This window comes from Pan paniscus, chromosome 17 (assembly GCF_029289425.2).
Source record: "Pan paniscus chromosome 17, NHGRI_mPanPan1-v2.0_pri, whole genome shotgun sequence".
NCBI classification, from domain to species: domain Eukaryota; kingdom Metazoa; phylum Chordata; class Mammalia; order Primates; family Hominidae; genus Pan; species Pan paniscus.
This window is the reverse complement of record NC_073266.2, coordinates 90,039,579-90,063,493: the sequence shown is the minus strand read 5'-3', so window position 1 is coordinate 90,063,493 and position 23,915 is coordinate 90,039,579. Positions and strand designations below refer to the sequence as shown.

Below are 23,915 nucleotides of genomic sequence, written 5' to 3'. Positions count from 1 at the left end.
GGACCGGGGCGTTGGAGGGTGCGGCGGGCTTGGGAGCAGGGAAGGTTCCGAGTCCTAGGGAGGCGGCGGCGCTCGGCTATGCCCTCTGGAGAGTGGCGGGGCTGCGGGGCCGAGGGGAGCCGCGAGGGAGCCGCGCTGCGGACGCGCTGAGCGCGGGAGCTCGAGGGGCCCCAGGCAGCGGTGCGGGCGCGAAGCCCAGGGGTTGGAGGCACCTGGGCGCACAGCGCGGGGCGCTGAGCCGGGCGAGACGCGGGGTTCCCGGTCCCGGGCGCGGCGCCTAAGCGGGCGCGCGGGGCGTGGTGCACCCCTGAAGCGGCGCAGGCTGGCGCGGGAAAGCGGCAGGGCGGGGCGGCGCGGTTATTGGCCACGCGCTGGGAGCAGGGTCGCGCTCCGTGTCCTCCTCCCGACAGCTCCCACTCGCCTCATTTTCTCTAAGCAGAGCAACTTCGCGGACAGCGGAGCTCGCCCAGCATGGATGTTCCAGGTAACCACCCCCGACCTGCCCTCCCCTCTGCATGCAAGCGCCTTCTGCGTGGATTTTAACCAAGACTCTCCCTGGTCCAGATCGAGGGGTGGGGGAGGTGGCGAGAGAGAAGAGAAATCATGTAGGATCGGGGCTGCGGACAGCGGATATTTATCAAGAGCCAACTTCTCTGTTCTTAGAAAGAATATTGGAAGAGTTAATGGGAGGCTGTGGGCGGCGAGGGGGCGGCTTCTCTGCGAGTCTCTGGGCTGGTATTGAAATGGCCTGTCTGCTTTCCTGGGAGGAGCGGGGACCGGGCAAAAGTGCAGACGGGCGCGTAAGTTCGCAGAAACCTGCAGGGGCTGCCGCCCCGCTGAGAAAGAGAGAATCCCCGTGGTCTGGAAACCAGAGCTGGAGAATAAGCCAAGCCTGGGATTCCGTCGTTGGAATCGGTCCTTCGCCTAAGAGAGGAATCCCAGGGGTTTCACCAAGGGGGCTCGCTAGTGGCTGCAGGGACCTAGGAAGTGGGTGTTTGGTTTTACTGCCCGTGTGTGTGTGTGTGTGTGTGTGTGTGTGTGTGTGTGTGTGTGTGTGTGGTGTCATTTCCCCCCTATTAATCTTATTCGCCCCAAGGAGATTCCTGGGATTTGTTCTGTGGGTGGAAAATAGATAAAATCTGTACCAAAGGGACTTAAATGGACTTTAAAAACATCTCGAGGATTGAAAAATAGAGGATAGCAGGGAAACAAGGGAAAGGAAAAGGGTTCCTTGGTGCTGCTCCAAGGAAATGCTGTGAGATGAAGGCGAGAAGGCAAGCATTCGTAGGTTTTTCTTTGCCTGCGTCTTAGCCCCCTCCGCGCTGGTGAATGGGCGGGGTGGCGGTGACGCCTTCTGAGGGTCTCAGGGCCCGTCTTAGCGACGAGGACCTGCAGAAGCGCGGCCCCCTCCCTCGTCGCAGCCCCGCGCGCCGCTCGGGAGCCTTCAGGGATGCGCTGCCAGCTGCGCCCGGGCGTTTCTCCGGACCTGTTGTGCCAGATCGGAAAGCGGGTTGGCTGTGCGCGGGACCAAGGGGGTGGCCTTCGGGGAGAACCCCCGAGCCGCAGGCACCTGCTCCTAGTCCCCCTTCTTCCCGGTGGCTCCACCTCCCGGTGTAAGGCTTTGGGTTCTGTGCCCTGACAGGTTCACAGGCACCTTTCTTCTGAGAACGACCCTGGCCTTGAACGTCAGAGCGGGGGACGAAGGCCCGCGGAGGCTGCTGCGGGCTCCGCGCGTTCCTTCGCGCCCTTCCGCGCCGCTCGCGCCCCCGCCGGCCTCCACCCCCGCGCGCCGCCTCCCACCAGTCCCGATGCAGGCGCCCGGCCGGGGGCCACTCGGGCTGCGGCTGATGATGCCCGGGCGCCGGGGGGCGCTGCGCGAGCCGGGCGGCTGCGGATCCTGCCTGGGGGTGGCGCTGGCCCTGCTGTTGCTGCTACTGCCCGCCTGCTGCCCCGTGCGGGCGCAGAACGACACGGAGCCCATCGTGCTGGAGGGCAAGTGCCTGGTGGTGTGCGACTCCAGCCCGTCGGCGGACGGCGCCGTCACCTCCTCCCTAGGCATCTCCGTGCGCTCCGGCAGCGCCAAGGTGGCCTTCTCCGCCACGCGGAGCACCAACCACGAGCCGTCCGAGATGAGCAACCGCACCATGACCATCTATTTCGACCAGGTCAGCCGCCGGCCTGCCCACCCCGCCCCCAGCCCGGGGAGAGGGGCGGGGACCTGCGCGCGCGGGCTGGGGTTCAGGCTTCTTGGACGTGGAGTTCCCAGGCTCTGTCCTCCCCCTCTGCCCTGCTACTCTCTTTCCTCCCGTTTCATAGAACGCACTCCTACTCTTTCCCTTTTCCACATTTTGGCTTTTTAAAAACTTTTAAATGATCAGCTAACTTGGCACTTGGATGACTGAGAGTCCCTTAAGGCTGTCTAAGCTTTCTAAGAGTTCCGTAAACCTAAAGATTTGAAATATGTTTCCCAAAAGGAAGCATTGCACGTTTTACTTTTCACGGCGGTGTGGTTGATGGTCTTCAGTCACCCAGGTGGCCACCTGAAGGATTGAGTGCATTTAAAACTCTCCACGCTCACGAAAGGAGTCTTCCCAAGTCTCTGACAGCATTTGGAAAATACATTCCTATTGCTTATTTTGAGGAATGGATTGGGGAAGGGATGTTTATCTTAAAAAAAAAAAAGTGAGGAAGAACAGGGATGGATATATAAATACAAAACAAAATATTGTGATTGTGTAAGTAAAATATATAGTAAATGAAATATATACCATAAGCAAATGCAATATATACAGTGTATACATGAACAGTGTGTTGGTACAAATTTTTTAAAAGAGCAGTGACTACGTCACCTTAAGCCACTTAACTTATGCCATTTGGTTCAATGCAGAAGGTTCAGAGATATGATCAGGCCTTTCTAAACCCTTCTCCGGGTTATTGATGCTCAGGGTTAAAGGCTATGACCTTCTTTTTGTGTCCTGCTCGCCTGGTTTCTGTTGTTTTTCAGAAAAATAATAAAAAACATTATAGAGGTTTCCAAGCTTTAGCTAATTAGCTAATTACCTAATCATTTTACCAAAGTGTTTCCCACAGAATGGGGCGCCTGGCAGTCACTGACAACCTACCAGGGCTTACTGTAGGTGTTTAATTGACTTTCCTTTGGTCTGTTAGGCAACTCTTAAACTTAATAACCATAAACCTACAGACACACACACTCTTGACTCTAAGTCAGCGTATTTCTTTCTTAATTACTGTTAAGCGTCAAGTATTTGAGGTTTTTTTTTCTTGGCAGGGGAAGGCATGTGTCTCTTTAATTCATTTTTATTTACAAAATGTAAAATTATTTATTGTGATTATGTCCAAATGAGACAGCAATGGAATAGGCATTTGGGAACTAATACTCTATTAGTAAGGTTTCCTTTACGTGCAGTTATTGTTATATTATTATTATTCACTTACCAATGTCTTGCAAAGTTTTCATAGCATTTTTATATCCACCTTTGCATTTGTGTAACAAGAAAGCTCTGTGATGTAGGGCAGGATAAGTAGTAGCAGGATTCTAATTTTATACATGAGCAAACTATGGCAGGGTGCGTTCAATCTTTCTCTGGCTCCCCAGTTAATGAGGAGCTGAGGTCTGCTTTTCAGGGTCTGGTTGGGTGTTCTTTCATCTACAGCAGGGCTAAATTCTACCTGAATTTATCAGTTTCCAGAATGTAAAATTGAGGTGAAGGAGTTGAGGTGAAAGGAAGAAGCAGTTCCAGAGGCTTAAATGGAGAATGCTTTATTCTTTTCTAAAAGCTTTGTAAGGAAGACAGCGAGCATAGCCTTGTGAGACTGAGAATAGGCATCCCGAGGTGCTTGTCTTAACAATGGAACCCAGAGTGTCTGTCTCAGTCCTGCTCTTGAGTGGAGCTGAAGTGGTGCTCACAGCTGGGTTGAAGAAGCTGAAACAGGCATATTTCACAAGTCATTTCGGCGATCGTCATTGGCAGCATTTCACATTGCGCTGGGAATTGCATGTTATTCATCTATAATGAGCGTGTAAGAAATAACAGCAAAGGTATTCCAGTTGAAGTTTGTATTCCCATTAGGTAACAAAATCTTAAACCCAGGATTTTGATGTTGTTGTTGGCTGTTTGTTTTAAAAGGCAGGCCATCTTATTATAAAGCAGTTGTGCATTTATGGATGAGGAGGATGGAGACAGCATCCAGACAAAGTGGCCAGAGTCTGTGTTGAGCATCTGAAAGAAACTGGGTCATCACGGGGGTCCCGCCACTCTTGAAATTCTGCTTATGAAACACTCACCCCTGCCCTTTTATCTGAGGAAAGCCATCTGCAGGGTCATGCGCTCATTCCAGGTGGCTAATTTTGTCATTGTTTTGCATGTTGTAGAGTTCCCATTAGCTTAAGCTAAGGATGTCCAAGCTGCCGGTTCTCTATTTATTCAAGCTCATTTACAGGGCACCATGGCTCAGGCAAGGGAGCAGCACATTGCTCAGGGAAAATTAAGGAAAAACAGGAGTAGCAAATGTTTTTCTACACAAGTCTTTCATTCACCACCCATCATCGACCACCTACTGTGTGCGTCCAGAGTGTGCCAGGCACTGAGAAACACTGGAGATCCAAACCTCACAGAGCCCATTGTCTCTGGGAGCACGTGAAGTTAGGTCCCAAGCTTGAACTTACAGAAGTGATCTCCTTTAATTGGCCTCTTGCCCCATAGCCGCTTCTCTACCCACTCAGAATGGAACTTTTTTTGTTTGTTTGTTTGTTTGTTTGTTCGTTTTTTGGTCAAACAAGGCATCATGTTGATGCCCCCATAATCCCACAGACCTCCCTGGACTCAATTTAGGATTTGTTTAACAAACTTACCATCTTCGATTCCTTTCTCTCTGCCCTGCCCCTCAACTTACAAAATTCACAGCCAGTTTTTGAATGCATAATTAAAATATGCTTTAGAAATCTTGATTAGTTACAATTTATTAAAATACCTTTGAGATTACTTCCTGCTATAGAATCTTTTAACTTCAGCACTGCCTCCTTCCTGGGAAAGCCAGAATGCTGAGGATGCTGAATTTGTGTTCCCAGCCGCTGATGAAGGAGGCAGTGTTGCTGGTTATCCAAGGATGATGAAAACATACACCGAGGAGGGGCTTGCTATTGTGTGCTGTGTTCCCTCTTCTTTTTCAGGTATTAGTAAATATTGGCAACCACTTTGATCTTGCTTCCAGTATATTTGTAGCACCGAGAAAAGGGATTTATAGCTTCAGCTTCCACGTGGTCAAAGTGTATAACAGACAAACCATCCAGGTGGGTAGATTTGAAACTGGATCCTTTCAGGTTTGAGTTAATAGTTCCCCATTGCTAAAGGCCCCTTCACCTGGTCTCTGAGGCTGAGGGAAACAGGGTACTGGTCTGTCCAGGGGGTGATGTGGCTCTGAACTAGCTGGGAGTGCTCACTGTCAGGCTCCCCTGATGTGTACTCTAAGGGAAGGATGGGGGTGGGAGTGGGGATATTGGCAAAGGAGAGAACAGTGTGTGGGAGTTGGGTGCTTTATGGTCTGCTGAGCTCTACTCTCTGCATTTTAGGTCAGTTTAATGCAGAATGGCTACCCAGTGATCTCGGCCTTTGCAGGAGACCAGGATGTCACCAGAGAAGCTGCTAGCAATGGCGTGCTGCTGCTCATGGAAAGGGAAGACAAAGTGCATCTCAAACTTGAGAGAGGCAACCTCATGGGGGGCTGGAAATACTCCACATTCTCGGGCTTCTTGGTGTTTCCTCTATAAACACAGAGCCCCCTAGATGGTGGGGGAATGGGAAACTGGACCCAGGACTCCGCCCTTTAAAACACCCTGAACTTGCTGGAATTGGGCACCTTGTTTCCAACCTCCGTCAGACTGTTGCAGTAGAAGAATGATTTCCTTTGAAACCTCCAGTACTTTTGTTTTTGTTTTTTGGAATACTGACAATTCCTCGGGAACCTGGCCTCTAATTAGTTTTAGATGACAAGGTCTTAAGGAGAAATGAAATTATCGATTTGAGCAATTTGTACCTGTGATTGTAAAGTCAATATCGGATTTTATTGTTGGGACCATGGACCTCTTTTGTTTGTATGTTGTATTGTCGTCCCAATGGAAGGAGAGCTCCTGACTCCAGGATGGGCTGCAGGTTGCAGTCAGGGCTTGAAGCAGGAGCCCAGCAAAGAACCACCTGCTGGACAGTCCTTGACATGTGTTCTGTGTGTGTCTGTATAGCCTTAAGAAAAAGAATGGCTTCACTTTCATTCTGTATTCTTCCCCCCACCATGTGGCTGGGAGGACTTGGGAGGGGGATGGGAACATTGTGAACCTGTCAAGAAGTGCTTTATCCAGAGAAGCAAATTTTGCACGATTGGACTGCAATTTTTGTTTTGTATTGTTTGTGTTTTTTCTTGAAAAGCTTTACTTTTCTTTCCACACTCCGCTCTCCCTCCTCAACCCCACTTTTATTTTTCTTGCTGGGGTTGGGGAGAGAAAATATAGAATTCCTGGATAAGACCAAACAAAACAAAACATTAAAATACCTGTATGTTTTGTTTTAGACGAGACCAAACTAAACAAAAAGTATCTGTTTATCAAAGTAAAAGTAACACAATGGACAATTCTGCTTATTCTCTCAAAGAGATTCTAAGATGCACCTTTAGAACTATTAATAGCAACCTGCATTTTTTTTAATTTATACTTCAGAATCCTTTAAGAACCTGGTGTTCCTGAGTGGTCCTGAATCATATAAGTTGGGAATGGAGGCTGTAATGACCAAGTCCCCTAAACATACTGTTTCTTTGCCACGTGTGCTGTGACTTCTCAGCGGGTGATTTAATTTATTTGGATCCACCTCTGAGTGAGCGCACAGTGATCAGGTGCTTCAAAGCCAACAGACAAGCTCCTCTTCCTCCGGATCCTCTTTTGATCTGCCCAGGAAAGGGATGCATTGACACTCTCCTGCATGCACCTGGCGAGAAGCCACCTGGAAGTCACTGTGGTTAAAGATATTGGTGGAGGTACCCCAGGAGCACTGTTACAAATCCTTCTTGTTTTGGCATCTCGTACAACATTATTAAGACACAGCTGAGAGTTGATGGGTGTGTAATTCATATGCCAAGGAAATGTCACTAATCCCAAAGCAATCAAAAAGGAGACCTCAAACCAGATGTTAATTTGTTCTTTGTGTAACAATGTAACCAAAATATTGATGATAAAAGTCATAATTTAAGATTCAGAATAAATGGGTTTGATGTCTGGCTTGCTGTCATCCTCCACTTTGTCTCCCAACTCCCAAAATGTGTGGATATAAAGGCCAACTGTCAAGGACCTGGGGAAGATAAATCTATACAGTGCCTCTGTAAAAAATGTACTCTCAAACACACACACACCGGTATGTGCAGACCTGGCTGTGGGTATGGATGGATATTGTACACTTAGATATATTTCAGTTTATACATATATATTTTTTGAAAAGGAAGATCTTGGGGGAGATATGTGAGAAAGACAGCTTAAGAAGGTTTTAGGGCTAGGCAGTCTGCTTTTATCACATGTCATCTTTGATGTGGTGCAAGTTCCAATCCAGTATTTTCATCAGTGAACACTGATATAAAAGAAACTAACATTTTAAGCGCATAAGTTGTTTCCAAAAATGTGTGTGTGAGGATGGAGAGGAATTAGATTCCATTTTTGAAGAAGAAATTCAGTGGGGATTATATAAATGACAAAATGTATAGTTTGACTAAGGGTCTAAGTTTTACTGTCCTCAGATGAAGAGCATAATGGGATGCAGAATTTTATTTGAATTAAAATGCTGGTGCATTTTATGAGGGAAAAACATCAATAAAAGAGCATTAGGGGTACCTTGGCTCTGGGATTAGGAGACGTACTTCTAAATAAGAAGATTATTTATCAAGGCTGATAATAAGAAGAATGCTGGAATATGGTTTATTGCTCTTGGTTATTTTAGTCCTTTTTCCCTCATTTCCTTAAACTTATCTTCAATTTCAAACAAACAGGAAACCTTGTTAGAGGACAATATAATATGCCACAGATTGAAGCGTATATGAGTACTTGTTACTTCCATCACTTAATCATATATAACATATGTATGTTTGTATTTACACCTTTATTACATATAGGTTGTTATTGGGCTATCCTGTCTAATAAGCTATTAAGTAGACCAATTTAAACAAGAGTATATTTCAGGAGTTTATTTTGTGTTAGAAAAAAACATGATATCCTGATTATTCTACTTTAGTTATTCATCTTCCTTTTTTTTTTTTTTTTTTTTCTTGAGATGGATTCCAAAACCTGCCTCAGGAAGGAGCCATGCTGCTAGTGTCTCTAAAGTGGTTTCTTATCCCCTGCAGCATCTGCCAAGGTTCTATTTGGCTGAGGATCTATGAGGCATCTGAAGCTCCTGTGTTTTGTCTACAAAAATATATAGGTCAGATCAAAATGTAAAATATGTATTTTTTTAATTGGAAAAAAAAGAGAGGCTTCTGTAACATCTGAAAGGCCATCTGAGCCCTATCTCTGAGCTTCGGTTTTCTCATCTGGGTGAGGGCAGTAGCCCTGCAAGGTCCCCCACCTCACAGGACAGCTGTGAGGACCGCACAGAAGTTCTTTGAAAGCTGGAAGGCACCAGGATAACATGGGGTGTGTTCTTGGCAGGGAGGGTGTTTCTGCAAAAGCATATTTTTAACATGCAATTTATGAAAAAATTTAATATGACTGACAGAAGGACAATTTTTTGAAAGTAAATATCCATACTTCTCAATAGACTATTAAAACTGTAGCACTGGGTTAGAATTTTGTCTCATTTGATTGTAGGGGTGATGATATCAAAATCTATATGTTGTAATATTAACTCAATTCTCAATTATATTCTTTGGCTGTCCTGTGTGGTTCAAGTTCAGCTCTCTGCTTCCGTGTGGAATGCCAACATTTTATAAAAATATACAACTGTAACATTTTTAACACAAATAAAAAATGAGGTAGTAATGTTATGGCATTATAACAGTAAATTGCCTTGGCTGATTAAATATTAGCCCTACTAAATTGTAAATGCTTATAAAACACAATTTTTTAAGTTAAAATATATTCTAATTTAAATCGCAACCTTGGTGAGTCAACTCTAGGTCCTGAGAAACTATGTTTACTATCTGTAATTTCTGAGCCTTCATTGCATCCTAATAATTTTGATTTATATGTTCATGTATATGTGAAATTACAGTTTTAAAGTGTGTGCTTATGATAGCTGCTCAGAGTAAAAGTGATAAAAACTTATTGAATATTAGTATAAAAACTCACAGAATCCTGTAGAGACTACATAGATGCATAGATTTACCTGTTTAAATTTTAAAGCTAAATCTAATTATATTAAGCATCAGAAGAATTAGAAAATATATATAAAGCAAAAAATATTTGTTGAATCTTTAACTTTATTTGTAGTATTTTCTTACCATCAAGAAATTACAATGGTCACATACTTAGTAACTATCACATAAATACTGTTTGCTTGTAAATACATGAACTTCCCCCTCTGAATTTTTGGCATAGAAATACAAAATAAACTACAGGGGTTGGCCACATACTCCTGGAATCTAGAAATATGTGAGAGGAAAGTTTGATAAATTATTTTATGCAAGCAAAACAAAAGCGCTGGTTGCTCCAGAATACTTTAGATGTCGCGAAAGGAGCAAAGAATGTTCTGTCAATTTGTAGGACCATAATTTTGCAATCTTTTATAAGGAAAAATGTTGCAATGAGATATAATGTTTGTGTGAATAAAGTAGTGAATGTTTGTTTATATTTCAACAGCATAAGAAGTATATAATAACCTAACACACAGATACACATGAATGAAAGGCTCTTTTACATTATATTTAAGATGGGGAACTCATAGAAGTAGCTTACAGTGAATCCTTCTAAAGGCTTTATTGAGTACTGTGTAAAAACTCTTGTAAAAATGTAGAAAGATTAACTGTAGAACTACAATGAGTTTTGCCCTTTTGCCTTGCTTATATGGAGATTTATTTGTCATTAGGATTCTATTTCTAAAGCTGGCACTTTGCTACTAAAATGGGATATTACAAACATATTTTTAAATTTAATATCAAAGCCTGTTAATTCTCATGAGACTCTTGAAATTATTTTCTCTTGACATTTAAAGAGCAAGCACACCAAATATACTGAAGTATGTTAAAATACAAATTTTGCTTTGGTTTTATCATTTTATGCTCTTTGTGCTCTGTATCTTTTTTCCTATGATACACTATGAAGAAGTTAGCTGAGGTTGTCCACAATTATTAGTCAAATGTGTTTGTGTATTTGCCCCGCATTTTGAAACTTATTTTTGCAGAGAGATCTCACCAAAAGGCATGTTTACTGCCTTTGCAGATGGATGGCTACAATTTTTGAAGATGTTTTAAACATCTGCTTTGTTACATAGCTATCCATGATGTGATTGGACAGATCTAGTCCCCAAATCACCAGTCCCCAAAAGAAGACATCATATTAAAAATCCTTTATAAGATCCAATAGATGTAAACTTTAAAAAATGGGCATGTATGCAAGTCTGTATAATAGCATTATGCCAAAACATGAATCATAAGTAAATGAGCTTTCCTTGCATTCCCATACCCAGTGGGGTAACTTGAAATTTGTAAGGGCAAAAGCCACGTGATTTTGCCTCCTACAGATAATAGGAGTTCTGTTTTATCATCCTAAGTGGGTTTTGCTGCGGATTTCCATCACCAGAATTACTCAAATGTCTATAGCATCATAAATCATCATCTTCATCAGCTCGCCCACATACGCTCACTGTGTAGTGTAAATGAGCTCCTTGACAACTTAATTTGGAAAAGAAATCTTCATTCTCTTTTCTTAATGCCTACAGCAGGACTCCCCAGGGTTAGAATGCTGCTTTGCACTGAGGCTATCCTAGCAAAATGGAAGCTACTAATTAATGAGCCACTACTAGTCTTGCAACCTGACTAGTAATGAATGTAACTTTTATTGCTGTTCACCCGCTTTCTTCAGGAATGCTGACTTCTTTTGAATTCATATCAGGTTGCAATAAACACTGAGTTGGAGAAGAATATTGGTAATAATCTGGAATGTGAAACTCCTGAATATTTTGCTGAAGTCTGTTTGATCTAAGTTTATTCATTTAAAAATACTTATATTAATCTCTTGTGTCTTCAAAAGTCCTCTAGGATACAGGGGCATTTTCTTCACTTTATACCAAAAAGAAACATTTCTTGTGATTCTGGGTGCAGCATTATTGTGGAACTGACACAATGACAATATTATCATAGGAAAAAGAATATATAAAAATAGCCAAACTAATTGAGTAAAAATTGGCAAATTTTTCTTACTACTAAAATCCCTCATTTGCAATATTTTTACATGGATCTTAAAGATTCCCTCCAGCCTTAAAAGTATATTATTCTATGTAATATTTATCTTCAAATTGCTAATTTTCTTTTATAATTCTTTCAGAGAGGAGATTATCACTGAAAAACAAATTTAGGACATGAAAATGTGATACTATCTTCTTTTCTAATTCCCAAGCACCATGTCAGGATGTCATAGCACAGTTTTTGCTCTGAAATTGTAAACTCTTAAGTGGAAGAAGCAGTTATAGGACTTATAAAAATGATCTATTCTTCTGGGAACAGAGTGTAGATATTTTATTTTCATTTCACAACATTTATGTATAGCAGCCTAAGGAACAGACAGTGTGCTTAAGGATGGTGACAGAAAATTGAAGATGCCCTCGATGTGCAGAAAGAGCTTGTAGTCCTTAAAAAATAACATTCAGAATAATCCTGGAGGATATTCAGCTAAACTGATGGTGAGGGGGTGGGCTGGGGTGGGTGGGGTGGAAATGTAAATGCGTATTTACTGAAGTGAATAATATAATTTCGTTTTTTTACATATGAGGAGGAGAATGTTATTTTGACGTTGACATTGAATACTGAACATCAGTTGATATCCCGACTGAAAGGGCCCCCCATTTTGAATATGGCCACAGGTCTAGCAAACCAATCACAAACTAGGGCTTGTAAACCTTGGAAGAATTGAAGTGGACAGGGAAAGACGCAGAGAATTCCCATCATTTTAAAACATGAGGGGTAAACTATAGTAGCCATTTTTGCAGTTTATTATTTTTTCTTGTCTTCTATCTAGTGAATTACTTCGAAAGACAGAAGGCATGCTAGAATTAGTCGAATCCTTAGAAGACAATCATGTACCAAGATGCAAATAAGGCATGATTTGAAGGCTATCTTAAACAGAACTGAACTGGGGACCATTTTAACACATTGATTTTTTTTTCTTTTTTTGCAAGATATTAACTTACTGAATAAAGAATAACTTAAGAAGAAACAAAAGATAAATGTGAGACCAAATGGCACCGGAAGAAAGTTTGAATTCTGTATGTTTTATACAGCATTTAAGTATAGCAGCCTAGGGTCCGGACACTTGGGGACAGACACACACGTGTGAGTGTGCGTGTGTGTGTTTGAATATAAACAAATACCTACAGTCAAAATGTACCCACTACGAAAATGCCTCTCATGTCCCTGAAGCTGCACCATTCCTGAAACTTGCGTTCGGCAGATGAGGAGATGATGGGCCCAAGGGCCTTTACCCATTACATACTTCTAACTTTTAATCTCAAGTATTTGGTCCATGTTTCACATTTTATTTCTTGTGTTCAATCTTAGGAGTGTATTTCACCAGAAAGTAGAAATTACATCTGGTCTCCCTGACAGACAGAGATTGAGAACTTTTGAGAATAATTAGGCCATCTGGTGCTATAAATCCAATGGAAAGTTGTGATCAGTGGATCATGGCCTAATCTGGTCTTCATCCATTGCATCTGAATTATCTTGGCACAAAAGAATGACAAGGGGCTGGATTTTTAAAGGAAATTGCCACATCTCCCCAGTCATTAGCAGGCAAAAGGCATGCATGCATCAGACTGTGACAATTAGGGAAGACTTATTCTCCCCTAAGGCCTATTACTTTTTGATACTTTTTATCTTAATGGAGAATTGAAATGAACCTAAATTTTTTCCAAAATTGCAGAAACATTTGTTTCAGGAAAAAAAAACTCCCCAATAGATGGTGCTGGTGCTGTGATTTAAACCACTGCATCATTAGTATGCAAAAAAGCTCCAGAGAGAGGCCTCCGGGAATTCCCTTACATCAAGTTATAGAAAGACAAGAATGTGGCTTTATTTTTGCTAAATGCAAATTGACATAATTGTATAATTTGAAAACTTCAGAAATATTTCTTGATGTTTTGAGGTAAAGAAATTACTCCTCGTTTCATTGTTCATATCTCAAATATCTTTGAAACATAAATGCAAACACAATTGAATGCTGCAAAAGATGAGCTGAGAGGCCTTCCAAGTTTCTTCCTGCATACCACTTCAAGGGTCTATTAGTGAAGCTATAATGTGAAGGTTATAGTACAAAGTATAATAGATTCTTGCTTCATATTGATGAGAAAAAAAATTGCAGATGCAAGAAGCATTTTGGCAGAATGATGCTGCCACTGATGTTGACAATGAGCACTTAATATAGCTAGACATGATACTGAGTGCTGAACAATTATCTTTCCATTTAATCATTATGACAACCATACAAGGTATACTGTTACCATTTTATAGATGATGAATATAATGTTCAAAAAGATTAAATGATATGGTCAAAGTCTCAAAGTAAATAAATTACAAAGGTAGGATTCAAATCCTGAACTTTCTAACTTCAGAACATATTCTTTGAACTATTATATTATTGGAACATGTATTATATTACATGTCCAGTATAAAAGATAGAGTGTGAAAAAACAGTTTCGTCCAGAAATCTATATATTCTCATTATTCATAAATGTTTCTATCACAGTTATTTAAATATAACACATTGTTTAAAAAGGACAATTTAGATTTGCATGCTGCACACATAAAATCTGTTCCATTGTAATTATAAGAGAAGTCTTGCAACAGCTGATATAAATTTACTAAACTGCTTACATTGGAAACACCAAAGTTTGGGCTCTCATGTTTAGTCATCATCCCCATGCAGAAGATGATAATGGAAATATTTTTTCCTCTGTTTCTGTTGCCAGCACTCTTTGCAAAGATAAACTCAAAATACTCGAACCTATAAACACAAATAGTTCATTTTTCCATGTAATGTGTATTTTATAAAGGCCAGAGATCCCTCTCTGTTTAGAATTCTGAAGTTTAGCCTAAGAAATCAAGTGCAAGACGCAAATTAGCTATCCTTGAATTGAACAATTTGCTGTTTTAAAGCTGGTCCTGAAACTTTAAGCTTAAACTCTGGTTTGAGAAATATCTTTCAGAATCAGGAGTCAGGATGTTCCTTCAGAGATTAGATGCCTTTCCCTGAAAGCATAATTATTTATTCAAGCAAAATTAAAACCAATTACACGAAGTAATTATAGATTTTAACGATGATTAGCAGCATTTAGTTGTATTAAATCCTTTTATTGCATTCTTATACCACAGGAAAACACATTTTTTAGTTTAGGTAGTAAATGGCAAAACAAAATATGTCTAAAAAAGCTTTTTTGAGAATATTTTTCTTTTTTTTTTCTTTTTCTTTTTTTTTTTTTTTTTTTTTTTTTGAGAGAGAGTCCTCCTCTGTCACCCAGGCTGGAGTACAATGGCACCATCTCGGCTCACTGCAACCTCCACCTCCCAGGTTGAAGCAATTCTCCTGCCTCAGCCTCCCAAGTAGCTGGGATTACAGGTGTGTGCCATCATGCCCAGCTAATGTTCTGTATTTTAGTAGACAGGTTTTTGCCATGTTGGCCAGGCTGATCTCGAACTCCTAACCTCAGATGATCTGCCTGCCTTGGCCTCCCAAAGTGCTGGGATTACAGGTGTGAGCCACCACGCATGGCCGAGAATATATATATATATACATATATATGTGTATATACATATATATGTATATATTTTGTTGCCTTTAATTACGTTTTTTTCAGCCCACATATTAGCTTAGAGATGGGAAATTGATTACATTTAAAATTTTTAACTCTGAATTTATTACCAAGCATTTTAATCTAATACATATTTTCTTAATCTTTTAAACAAAGAATAAAAGTCCTCATTTTTTTTAACTTGCACATGAATGTACGCATGAATAGGAAGGCAGATAGATAGATAGTTAGACAGATACTTTCAATATATGGTAGCTTGAACATGACAAAGACTCTGTCCTTGACCTAATGTTAGGCAGGCTCCTCTGATCCCTCTTTTTATGAGGGCTTGTCCTTTGGCCTTATCCTGGAGCCTGCCCAACCCAGTTGTAGCAAAACTCCTGTTAAGTCACTTTAATATTTAAGGAGAGGTGAGTCCAATTCCTGATCCAATCCAGTGCTCCAAATTACAGTCCATGGAAGCACAGTAAGAAGGATTTTGATTTTAAGATTCTGAATGTACTCTCAAGAATGAGTTGTAATTCCAGGCTCTGGGCAAAAATCTTCATGGATGGAAATTGTCTTGTCTTTTTTTTTTTTTTTGGTGGGGCAGGGGAGGGTAGTAAGGACTTGACATTTGAGGTGGAAACTTCTGGCTCTTTTGTGAGGCTGTGATATGGTTTGGCTGTGTCCCCACCTAAATCTCACCTTGAATTGTAGTTCCCATTATCCCAGCGTGCAATGGGAGGGACCTGGTGGGAAGTAATTGAATCATTGGATGGGTCTTTCCCTGTAATCCCAGCTACGTGGGAGGCTGAGGCAGGAGAATTGCTTCAACCTGGGAGGTGGAGGTTGCAGTGAGCTGAGATGGTGCCATTGCACTCCAGCCTGGGTGACAGAGGAGGACTCTGTCTCAAAAAAAAAAAGAAAAAGAGAAGAAAAAAAAATGATAGTGAGAACACTGTCACTGTTCTCATGATAGTGAATAAGTCCCAGGGATCTGATGGTTTTATAAAGGGCAGTTCCCCTGCACATGCTTTCTTGTCTGCTGCCATATAAGATGTGCCTTTGCTCCTCATTTGCCTTCCACTATGATTGCAAGGTCTCCCCAACCATGTGGAACTGTGAGTCCGTTAAAACTCTTTTTCTTTATAAATTACTCAGTCTTGGGTATTTCTTCATAACAGTATAAAAATAGACTAATACATGCCACTCTTTTAGAAGCTGGGTGAGAGTCTCAAGTTTTTCTGTTTATAAGACATAAAGGCTGGGTTAGAGTCCTAGGCTTCTTTGTTTGCAAGGCACCACTAGTTAAGAACATGGGAGCTTCTCAGTGGACTACACCCTTCCACTCCCCATTCCTGCCCCAACATCCTTCTCAAATCCCCACTGACATGCTCTACACTAAGATGCTAACTCTGTCCTATTCTTTTCTTATTGGCATGCCTTTACTAGCTATTTTGGAACTTCACTGGCTTCTTCAGGAAAATTGAGATGCCCTCTAACAGGCTCCTCTCAGACCTCTCCCTTCCCAGTGCCCACGCTCCTCCCTCCTCTTACCAGCTTAGGTCACTTTGAATCCTTTAATTTGTCCCCATCCCAACCCCTACCTTCTCCATTCCTCCACCCACTCTTGTGAGGCTTTTCCATCCCCATTCCAGCCCCTCAACTCCTGACTATCCCTTGAACTTCAGGCCCCTGCTCCACATTTAGGATCCTCAAGGATCTCATGGACCACCAAAGCCACTACATACCAGTGCAAAAGGCAATCTTAAAGTGTTGTGTTAGTCCGTTCTCACACTGCTAATAAGGACACACCTGAGACTGGGTAATTTATAAAGGAAAGAGGTTTAATGGACTTACAGTTCCACATGGCTGCAGAGGTCTCACTATCAAGGTGGAAGGTGAAGGAGGAGCAAAGTCACATCTTACATGGCCACTGGCAAGAGAGCTTATGCAGGGGAACTCCCCTTTATAAAATCATCAGATCTTATGAGACCTATTCACTATCATGAGAACAGCATGGGAAAGACCCACCCCCATGATTCAGTTACCTCCCGCTGGGTCCCTCTCATGACACATGGGATTTATGGGAGCTACAATTCGAGGTTTGGGTGGGGACACAGCCAAACCATATCAAGTTTTTTTCATAAATATTGGTGAAAATATTAGCTCTCACAGGTGCACAAAGGCATAGAGAGTAGCATAACGAACATTGGAGACTCAGATGCAGGGAGGGTGGGAGGGAAGGGAAGGATGAAAAATTTCCCATTGGTTACAGTGTACACTATTGGGGTAATGGGTACACTAAAATCCCAGGCTTCACCACTGTACAGTTCATCCATGTAACCAAAAACCACTTGCACCATGAAGCTATTGAAATAAAAAAATATAAAAAAATCATAAGCTGTCATATTTAACAAGTAACCTTAACACGTTTCTTCCACCAGAAACACAATTTAGATAAAAATACAAAGTGAAGCAAAGAGAGAACCAATTAACTTATATCAGCTAGTGAATTTTGTATTATTATATTTACCTGACTCCTAGCTAGAATTTTAAAATGAAAGGCACAGAGTATCTACATGCATCTGTCTGTATGTTTGTGTGTGTATATATATATTATGTATACATATATGTGACATCTTTCTGCATGTGGATAGTATTAGCAAATAAATTCATTAAGTCCTGTAGGAAGCTCTATTTAAATTTGTTTAGAGATAAATAAACACACACACATATGTATTAAATCCTGAAACTCTCAGAAATATAGTAACTAAACCAAATGTTTTTCTAGTTCACAAGATTTGAGTAAATCTTTGATAAATAAGACTTTGTTTGGTATTACTGGTTTAATAAAAATTAGTATGTCTTCTGAATTATCAATAATTAAGTAAAATATAAACATATATTTCTATTCTGCTTTGATTTACTTGTCAAATGAGGTAATATTTATGACATGTTTAAGAGTATGAAAATTATGAATTCAACCTGAGGACAAATGTACAAAGAAGTGGTAAGAATGAATCACTTCATTCATATCAACCATAGCAGTGAAACAAAAAACCTATATACATAACTTTTTTAGATTTTTTTTTCCGATACTTGCCTAATATCCATGTGTTATTAAAGAAATTGACAGGAAAACAACTTGAGATAATAGCTGGCTTAGTTTAAGTTATAATATGTCTGCCAAAAAATAGTTTCCAAAATCTTTTTTGTTAACTTTGAGCCTTAGATTTATGCAAAGTTAAGTAATGAATATTCACTAATAAGTAGGATAAATTCCTGAAGCATTCATTATTAAGCCTACATTTAAGTGTTTATAATTTTAGCTCTTATTTTTATGTGGTAATGAGAGATTAAATATATTTGGGTCTGTAAATAAGCATGTTCTTTATGCTGCATTGAAAAATTGTACTATGAAGAAGCATACACCTATAAAAATTATGAGATAGTATAGTCATAAAGTTTACTCTTAGGCTACAGAATTTTACATGTAAAAGACAATTCACAATTGTCTATTTCCTCATTTTCATTGTGAGAAAAAGAAAAAAACTACAAATGGTAAACATGCTAATCAAGATATGAAAACAAAACTAGTAAAAATATGGAGATGGGAAACAACATGATATGCAACATATTCAAGAATGTAAGGTGTATTTCTGTTAAGGGAAATAGTGTATAATTTTGTTCTAGGTAAAAAGCAATAGAAAATATAGGGGAAAAACTTAATGGATATATAAAGTTACAGAAAATGAATCTTGGAAAAGCAATCTTACCTCATGGATAAGGCTGCATGAATTTATTTATAAGATTTGTTTACTTTCTTTTGTTAAGTTTTCCTATTAATAGTACATGAATACAAACTAGAATTTAGTTTTCTTTGTTAAAATAACAAAGTTTTCTCAGATTATTTGTCTGTTCTTAGTAAGAGATTTTAAAAGATTTTTTCTTTTTTTTTAAAGCAATCTGCCTGAGCAACAAAGATTCTGTTTCTTATCAGAATAATTTCCTGTGCTTTATATTGACTTTATCATGTTCTTGATTATTTAAGAGAACTGAGTCTTCTCACTTGTTAAAAGAATGAAAATTAAAATTTTATTATGATTATATTCCTCCTATGTTTAGTTTTGAATTTTTAAATGGACATTTTGGTTAAATAGGTAGCTAATATTGTTTCACAGTGACCTAAGATCCCATTTAATCAAATGTGTCAACGTTTTAATATTATTAAAATTTTGCCTTCCCAAAATCAGATCCCAAATGAAATATTATTGATATTGAACTGACTTTGAGATTCCTCTGAAGCAGCCTAGAAAATCTCAAAAGATTTGTCTTTTTTAACATCCTTTAAAAAATAGGTTTGTTTGATATGTTTAATTGCATGAAAAGGATTGTCGAAGAAGAGATGCTTAATCTTTCCTATGTTATATTTGTAAATATTATTACCATAAAAATTTCAAAAGTTGTATGAAGTTCATAGAAATCTTTCAGTAACCTCATTGTCCATGCTATTTCTGGTTATAATGTTATTGTCATAATTCCAGATAATATTTTAAAATATTGCATGTCACAGAAATAACCACATTTCCTTGTCAAATGAATTCTCATCAGATCTTTCACCATGGCCATTTACATTTTTTTTTAATTCACAGATAGTTTTTGTTTTAGTTTTTGTTTTAATCTGATTATTCTCTAAAAGCATTCGCAGTCAGCTACATGCCAGAGGGCTTATCTTAAACAAAAAGGGATGGTCTGAAAGAAACTTCGAAAGCTATAATAGGTACTTGTGGGTACAGGCTGTTGATGGTAGTCTTTAAATTATTTTAAGACCATCCCACTAGACTGAATAAAGATTTTCAGAACTCTAGTGAAGAAGCTGATGGATTTGTAAAACTGCTAACCCCAGATCAAGTAGAATAATCATGAATTACATGGGACTGAATGAACTGATAAAAAATGATTATAATTTTTATGGCTTTTGTTTGGAACGTTGCTGGTTCTTCAATGTTCTATTTTCTGGATGTGATAACTCTTTTCCCTTCTGTATTAAACTATCTATAACCCATACAAATGTAGTATAAATAGAAGAAAAACATTTATCCTTTTCTTCTCACTAATCCCCCTAGGAAACAAGAAATATTAACATTATTAACATTTTGCCTTCCCAAAGGAAAAATTTGGTGTGTCTTATTGAGTGTTCTCTGTTTCATGGCAATATAAATATTGATATACTTCAATAGGAGTCTGTCTTCCTCATAGCAGGGTATAATTGGACAAATTGGTTATATAACAAAGGCTTTTACTGGAAAGTCATATTTGAGAATGATGTTGCATAAAATAAGGTCTGATCAGACAGTTTTAAGAAACTAAGATTGACTTTGTGGAGTCAATGCTTGCAAAGCTGCCTTGGAAAAACAAGCCTGGCCCTGGCTCACAGGGTCTCCAGCTTTAGAGGTGAGTGAGGAAAATCACTTTCCGGGAGATTCCGGAAAAAGGAAATTTTGGGAACCTTGAGAAGAGAGGAATTCACCCACATCTATAGGTAATGTAGGTGAAGCATGCTGGGAGGTTCTTGGCTTTTTTCTTTGCTCAATAGGCTTCTGAAAGTCAAATCTGAAATTTCCATATGTAAAGTTTTAGCAAGGGAAACTTAAAAAGGCCAGCGTGGTCAGTTACCATTTTTGTTGCACTTGTGTAAATTATTTGGCCAAATGTAATGAGACCACACTTATTTTGTAAACAAGAATAACCTAACTTTGGTTATCTTTGACAAAAAATGATGGTGACTGTAGTGAGAGATTTTGTTTCCGTAGAAAACTGTCGCATATCATGTGGGTTATCGGGTTCTGGTCTCATTCACTGTCTTTGAGATTTTGTTACCCATCTCTAAATCAGAATGGATTCTACGTCTTGCACATTTTTTCAGTCCTTACAAAATTCTCAGTTCTCCCATTTCCTCAATATTTGGCTACAATTGTTCAAATTAATTTTTCCCATATTTATTCCACTCTCCTAACGTGGTGTCCCTAATAACTAAAACCTGACTTTCCACAACCTTATTGGAAGGTTAGGTTATCTGATAGCTCACTTTCCCTCTCCCCGACCCTCCCCCACCCAACCCCAGGATATAAAGCAGCCGTCCCAGCTGCCACTGGAAGATCTTTGTGTGTGGAGACGCTGTCGTGTGGTAATTGCCAATCAGGAAGCTTCCAGTCCAACATCTACAAATATTCTCTGCTGACTGATCTACCACTAAGCCTGGACAAATGGTTCACTGGTTTGTTGTTTGTTTGTTTGTTTTTGAGACAGAGTTTCTCTCTGTTGCCCAGGCTGGAGTGCAATGGCATGATCTCTGCTCACTACAACCTCCGCCCCCTGAGTTCAAGTGAATCTTGTGTCTCGGCCTCCCAAGTAACTGGGATTACAGGTACCTGCCACCACGCCTGGCTAATTTTTGTATTTTTAGTAGAGACAGAGTTTCACCATGTTGGCCAGGCTGGTCTCAAACTCCTGATCTCAAGTGATCCACCTACCTCGGCCTCCCAAGGTGCTGGGATTACAGGTGTGAGCCACTGTGCCTGGCAGCCACTGCGAAGGGCTTGTTTTTAATGAACAAAGGTGATCAAACAGGACATGGACTTATATTGTTCAGAGGAAAAGAGAATGCCTCTTCTTTGAATAAGAAGAGAGACTTACAAAGACTCTCTCTTGACCAAACTTCAGACAGACTCTACTGAACCCTCTTTTTGATGAGGCCTGGTCTTTGGGCTTTGTTCTCAGTACTGCCTAGCTGGTTGTATCAAGAATCCTGCTGAATTGGCTTAAGGAGAAGCTCCCTTCCCTTGATACCTGATCACTTGACTTGTCTTATCACGAGTCCATTTAACAATGAGAACACATGAACACAAAGAGGAGAACAACAGGGTGGAGGGTTGAGGGGAAGGAGAGGATCTGAAAGAAAAAATACTTATTGAGTACTATGCCTATGACACCTTTTTTACTAAATAATCTGTACACCAAACCCCCGTGACACCGTTTGCCTATATAACAATCCTGCACATGCACCCTTAAACCTGAAATTAAAGTTTAGGAAAAAGAATCAGTTTAAATCAGTTTAGCAAGATTCCCTGCACTTGAAGTCTTCTCTTAGTAATTTTCTGTCCACTAACTCTGCTGTAAGGCTTCACATCTCCAGCTGTCCTTGTTGTATTTGGAGTCTCACCATTGTGTGATGGTCTTGACGCCTAATATGATAGCCCTAAATAAAATCTCCCTTACCATTTTAACTATTGTCAGAATAATATGTTATTTGACAAATGTATGCATAAATATAATTTATATTTAGATAAATATATAAATATAATTTATATACATTTTAACTGTGTGTATATAAATATATATAGCATACCATCACACAGATATAAAACCATAGGGATAAAAAGAGTAATGAGGAAAACTACCATTCAAAGAAGAAATGCATCTTTTCAAAAATACTTATGAAACATATTCATCTTCTCAGAATACTTAAGTTAATCTTCTGCATGAGAACCTGCTATACATGATGTAAACTCGGGTAAGTCACACAGCTTATCAGGTGAGTGTAACAATTATGCAGCACTTACTGTGTACCAGCCAGTGTTCGGAGTGGTTAAAGTATATTTAGTCATATTAACCCTGTAACGTAGGTATTATTTGTATCTTCAGCTTGAATGTTAACAATTTAAGGTCACAAACACTAATAATTTAACTATCTTTCCCAAGGTCAAACAGATAGTAAGTAGAGGGGCTCTGCTTCAAACCTAGCCAGTCTGATCCCAGTCTCTGCTTCTAACTATGTTATACTATCCCTCTGGATGAGTGTGACATAAACTCCAATGATGTGGCAAGCAGACTGTGCCACTGTGATGGCTGAATCAACTTTAGTGATTAGCAAAAATAAATCAATGCCACAATCGGGATGATGAATCTTTCAGTGAACACCTGAGTCATAGAGGGTTCCAGCAAGCTATTTTAGTCCTTCCCAAGAACAGCCCAACTGAGCTACCAAGTTCCACTCATTTCCCAGACATGCACTCCTAACGTTTCCAAAGCAGAAGTCATTACGCTATCTGCTAAATTCCTACCAGCTATACCGTGCAGTCGCCGTAGCACGGAAGCCTAAATTTGAGCCTTGAATCCTGATTATTTCTGGTCTGGCTTGTGCTTCTGTATCAGCCAGGAATAAAGTGTTCTTAAGACCTGGTTTCCAACATCCACCTAATTTTAATAACTCCATCCTTGACCTTTTGCTTATGTGTGTGCCTTATTATTAGTATTTGTTTTTATTCGAATTTCGTTATGTCTAGGTACCCCCAATTTTCTTCCTGCCAGTTGCTTTTCCTGAGAAAAATGTCATTCTCCTGAGGTCCTGGGCTCCTGCTGTGTATTTACAGACCTCTCCAATCGTGAAAGAGTGCTGGTCACCCAGTTTATCTGCCTGCTTGCTCCTCAGATTTCCAAATATCTCTTGTTCCTGGACATCTTATCCCTCAGTACCTTTTTTCTTAAATCGTCATAATTGCCACTGTTTTACTAAGCTCTCTTTTGGAAGCTCTTCCATTTTTAAGAAAGAGTGGGCTGGGCGCGGTGACTCACACCTGTAATCCCAGCACTTTGGGAGGCCGAGGCGGTGGATCACGAGGTCAGGAGATCGAGACCATCCTGGCTAATTCAGTGAAACCCCATCTCTACTAAAAATTCAAAAAAATTAGCCAGACGTGGTGGCAGGCTCCTGTAGTCCCAGCTACTCGGGAGGCTGAGGCAGGAGAATGGCGTGAACCCGGGAGGCGGAGGTTTCAGTGAGCTGAGATTGCGCCACTGCACTCCAGCCTGGGTGACAGAGCGACACTCTGTTTAAAAAAAAAAAAAAAAAAGTGAAACGAT

The 23,915-nt window shown here is 40.1% G+C and overlaps 1 protein-coding gene across 8 annotated transcripts in view; it reads left to right on the top strand.

Annotated features, from left to right (window-relative positions):
- The window catches only part of CBLN2 (cerebellin 2 precursor), a 101,875-nt gene extending 94,593 nt beyond the window's left edge, over positions 1-7,282 (top strand). For 4 of the 8 annotated variants that reach the window (XR_008621975.1, XR_008621978.2, XR_008621976.2 and 1 more), the window contains 4 exons: positions 440-484; positions 1,643-2,165; positions 5,192-5,311; positions 5,591-5,728. Coding sequence is in view for 1 of the 8 variants with exons in the window: in XM_055102787.3 (XP_054958762.1) it covers positions 1,809-2,165; positions 5,192-5,311; positions 5,591-5,788 (675 nt within the window). In the remaining 7 variants the exon portion in view is untranslated. The other 4 variants (XR_008621979.1, XR_008621980.2, XR_004667663.2 and 1 more) reach the window with 4 other exon arrangements.
- Positions 7,283-23,915: the final 16,633 nt, after the last annotated feature.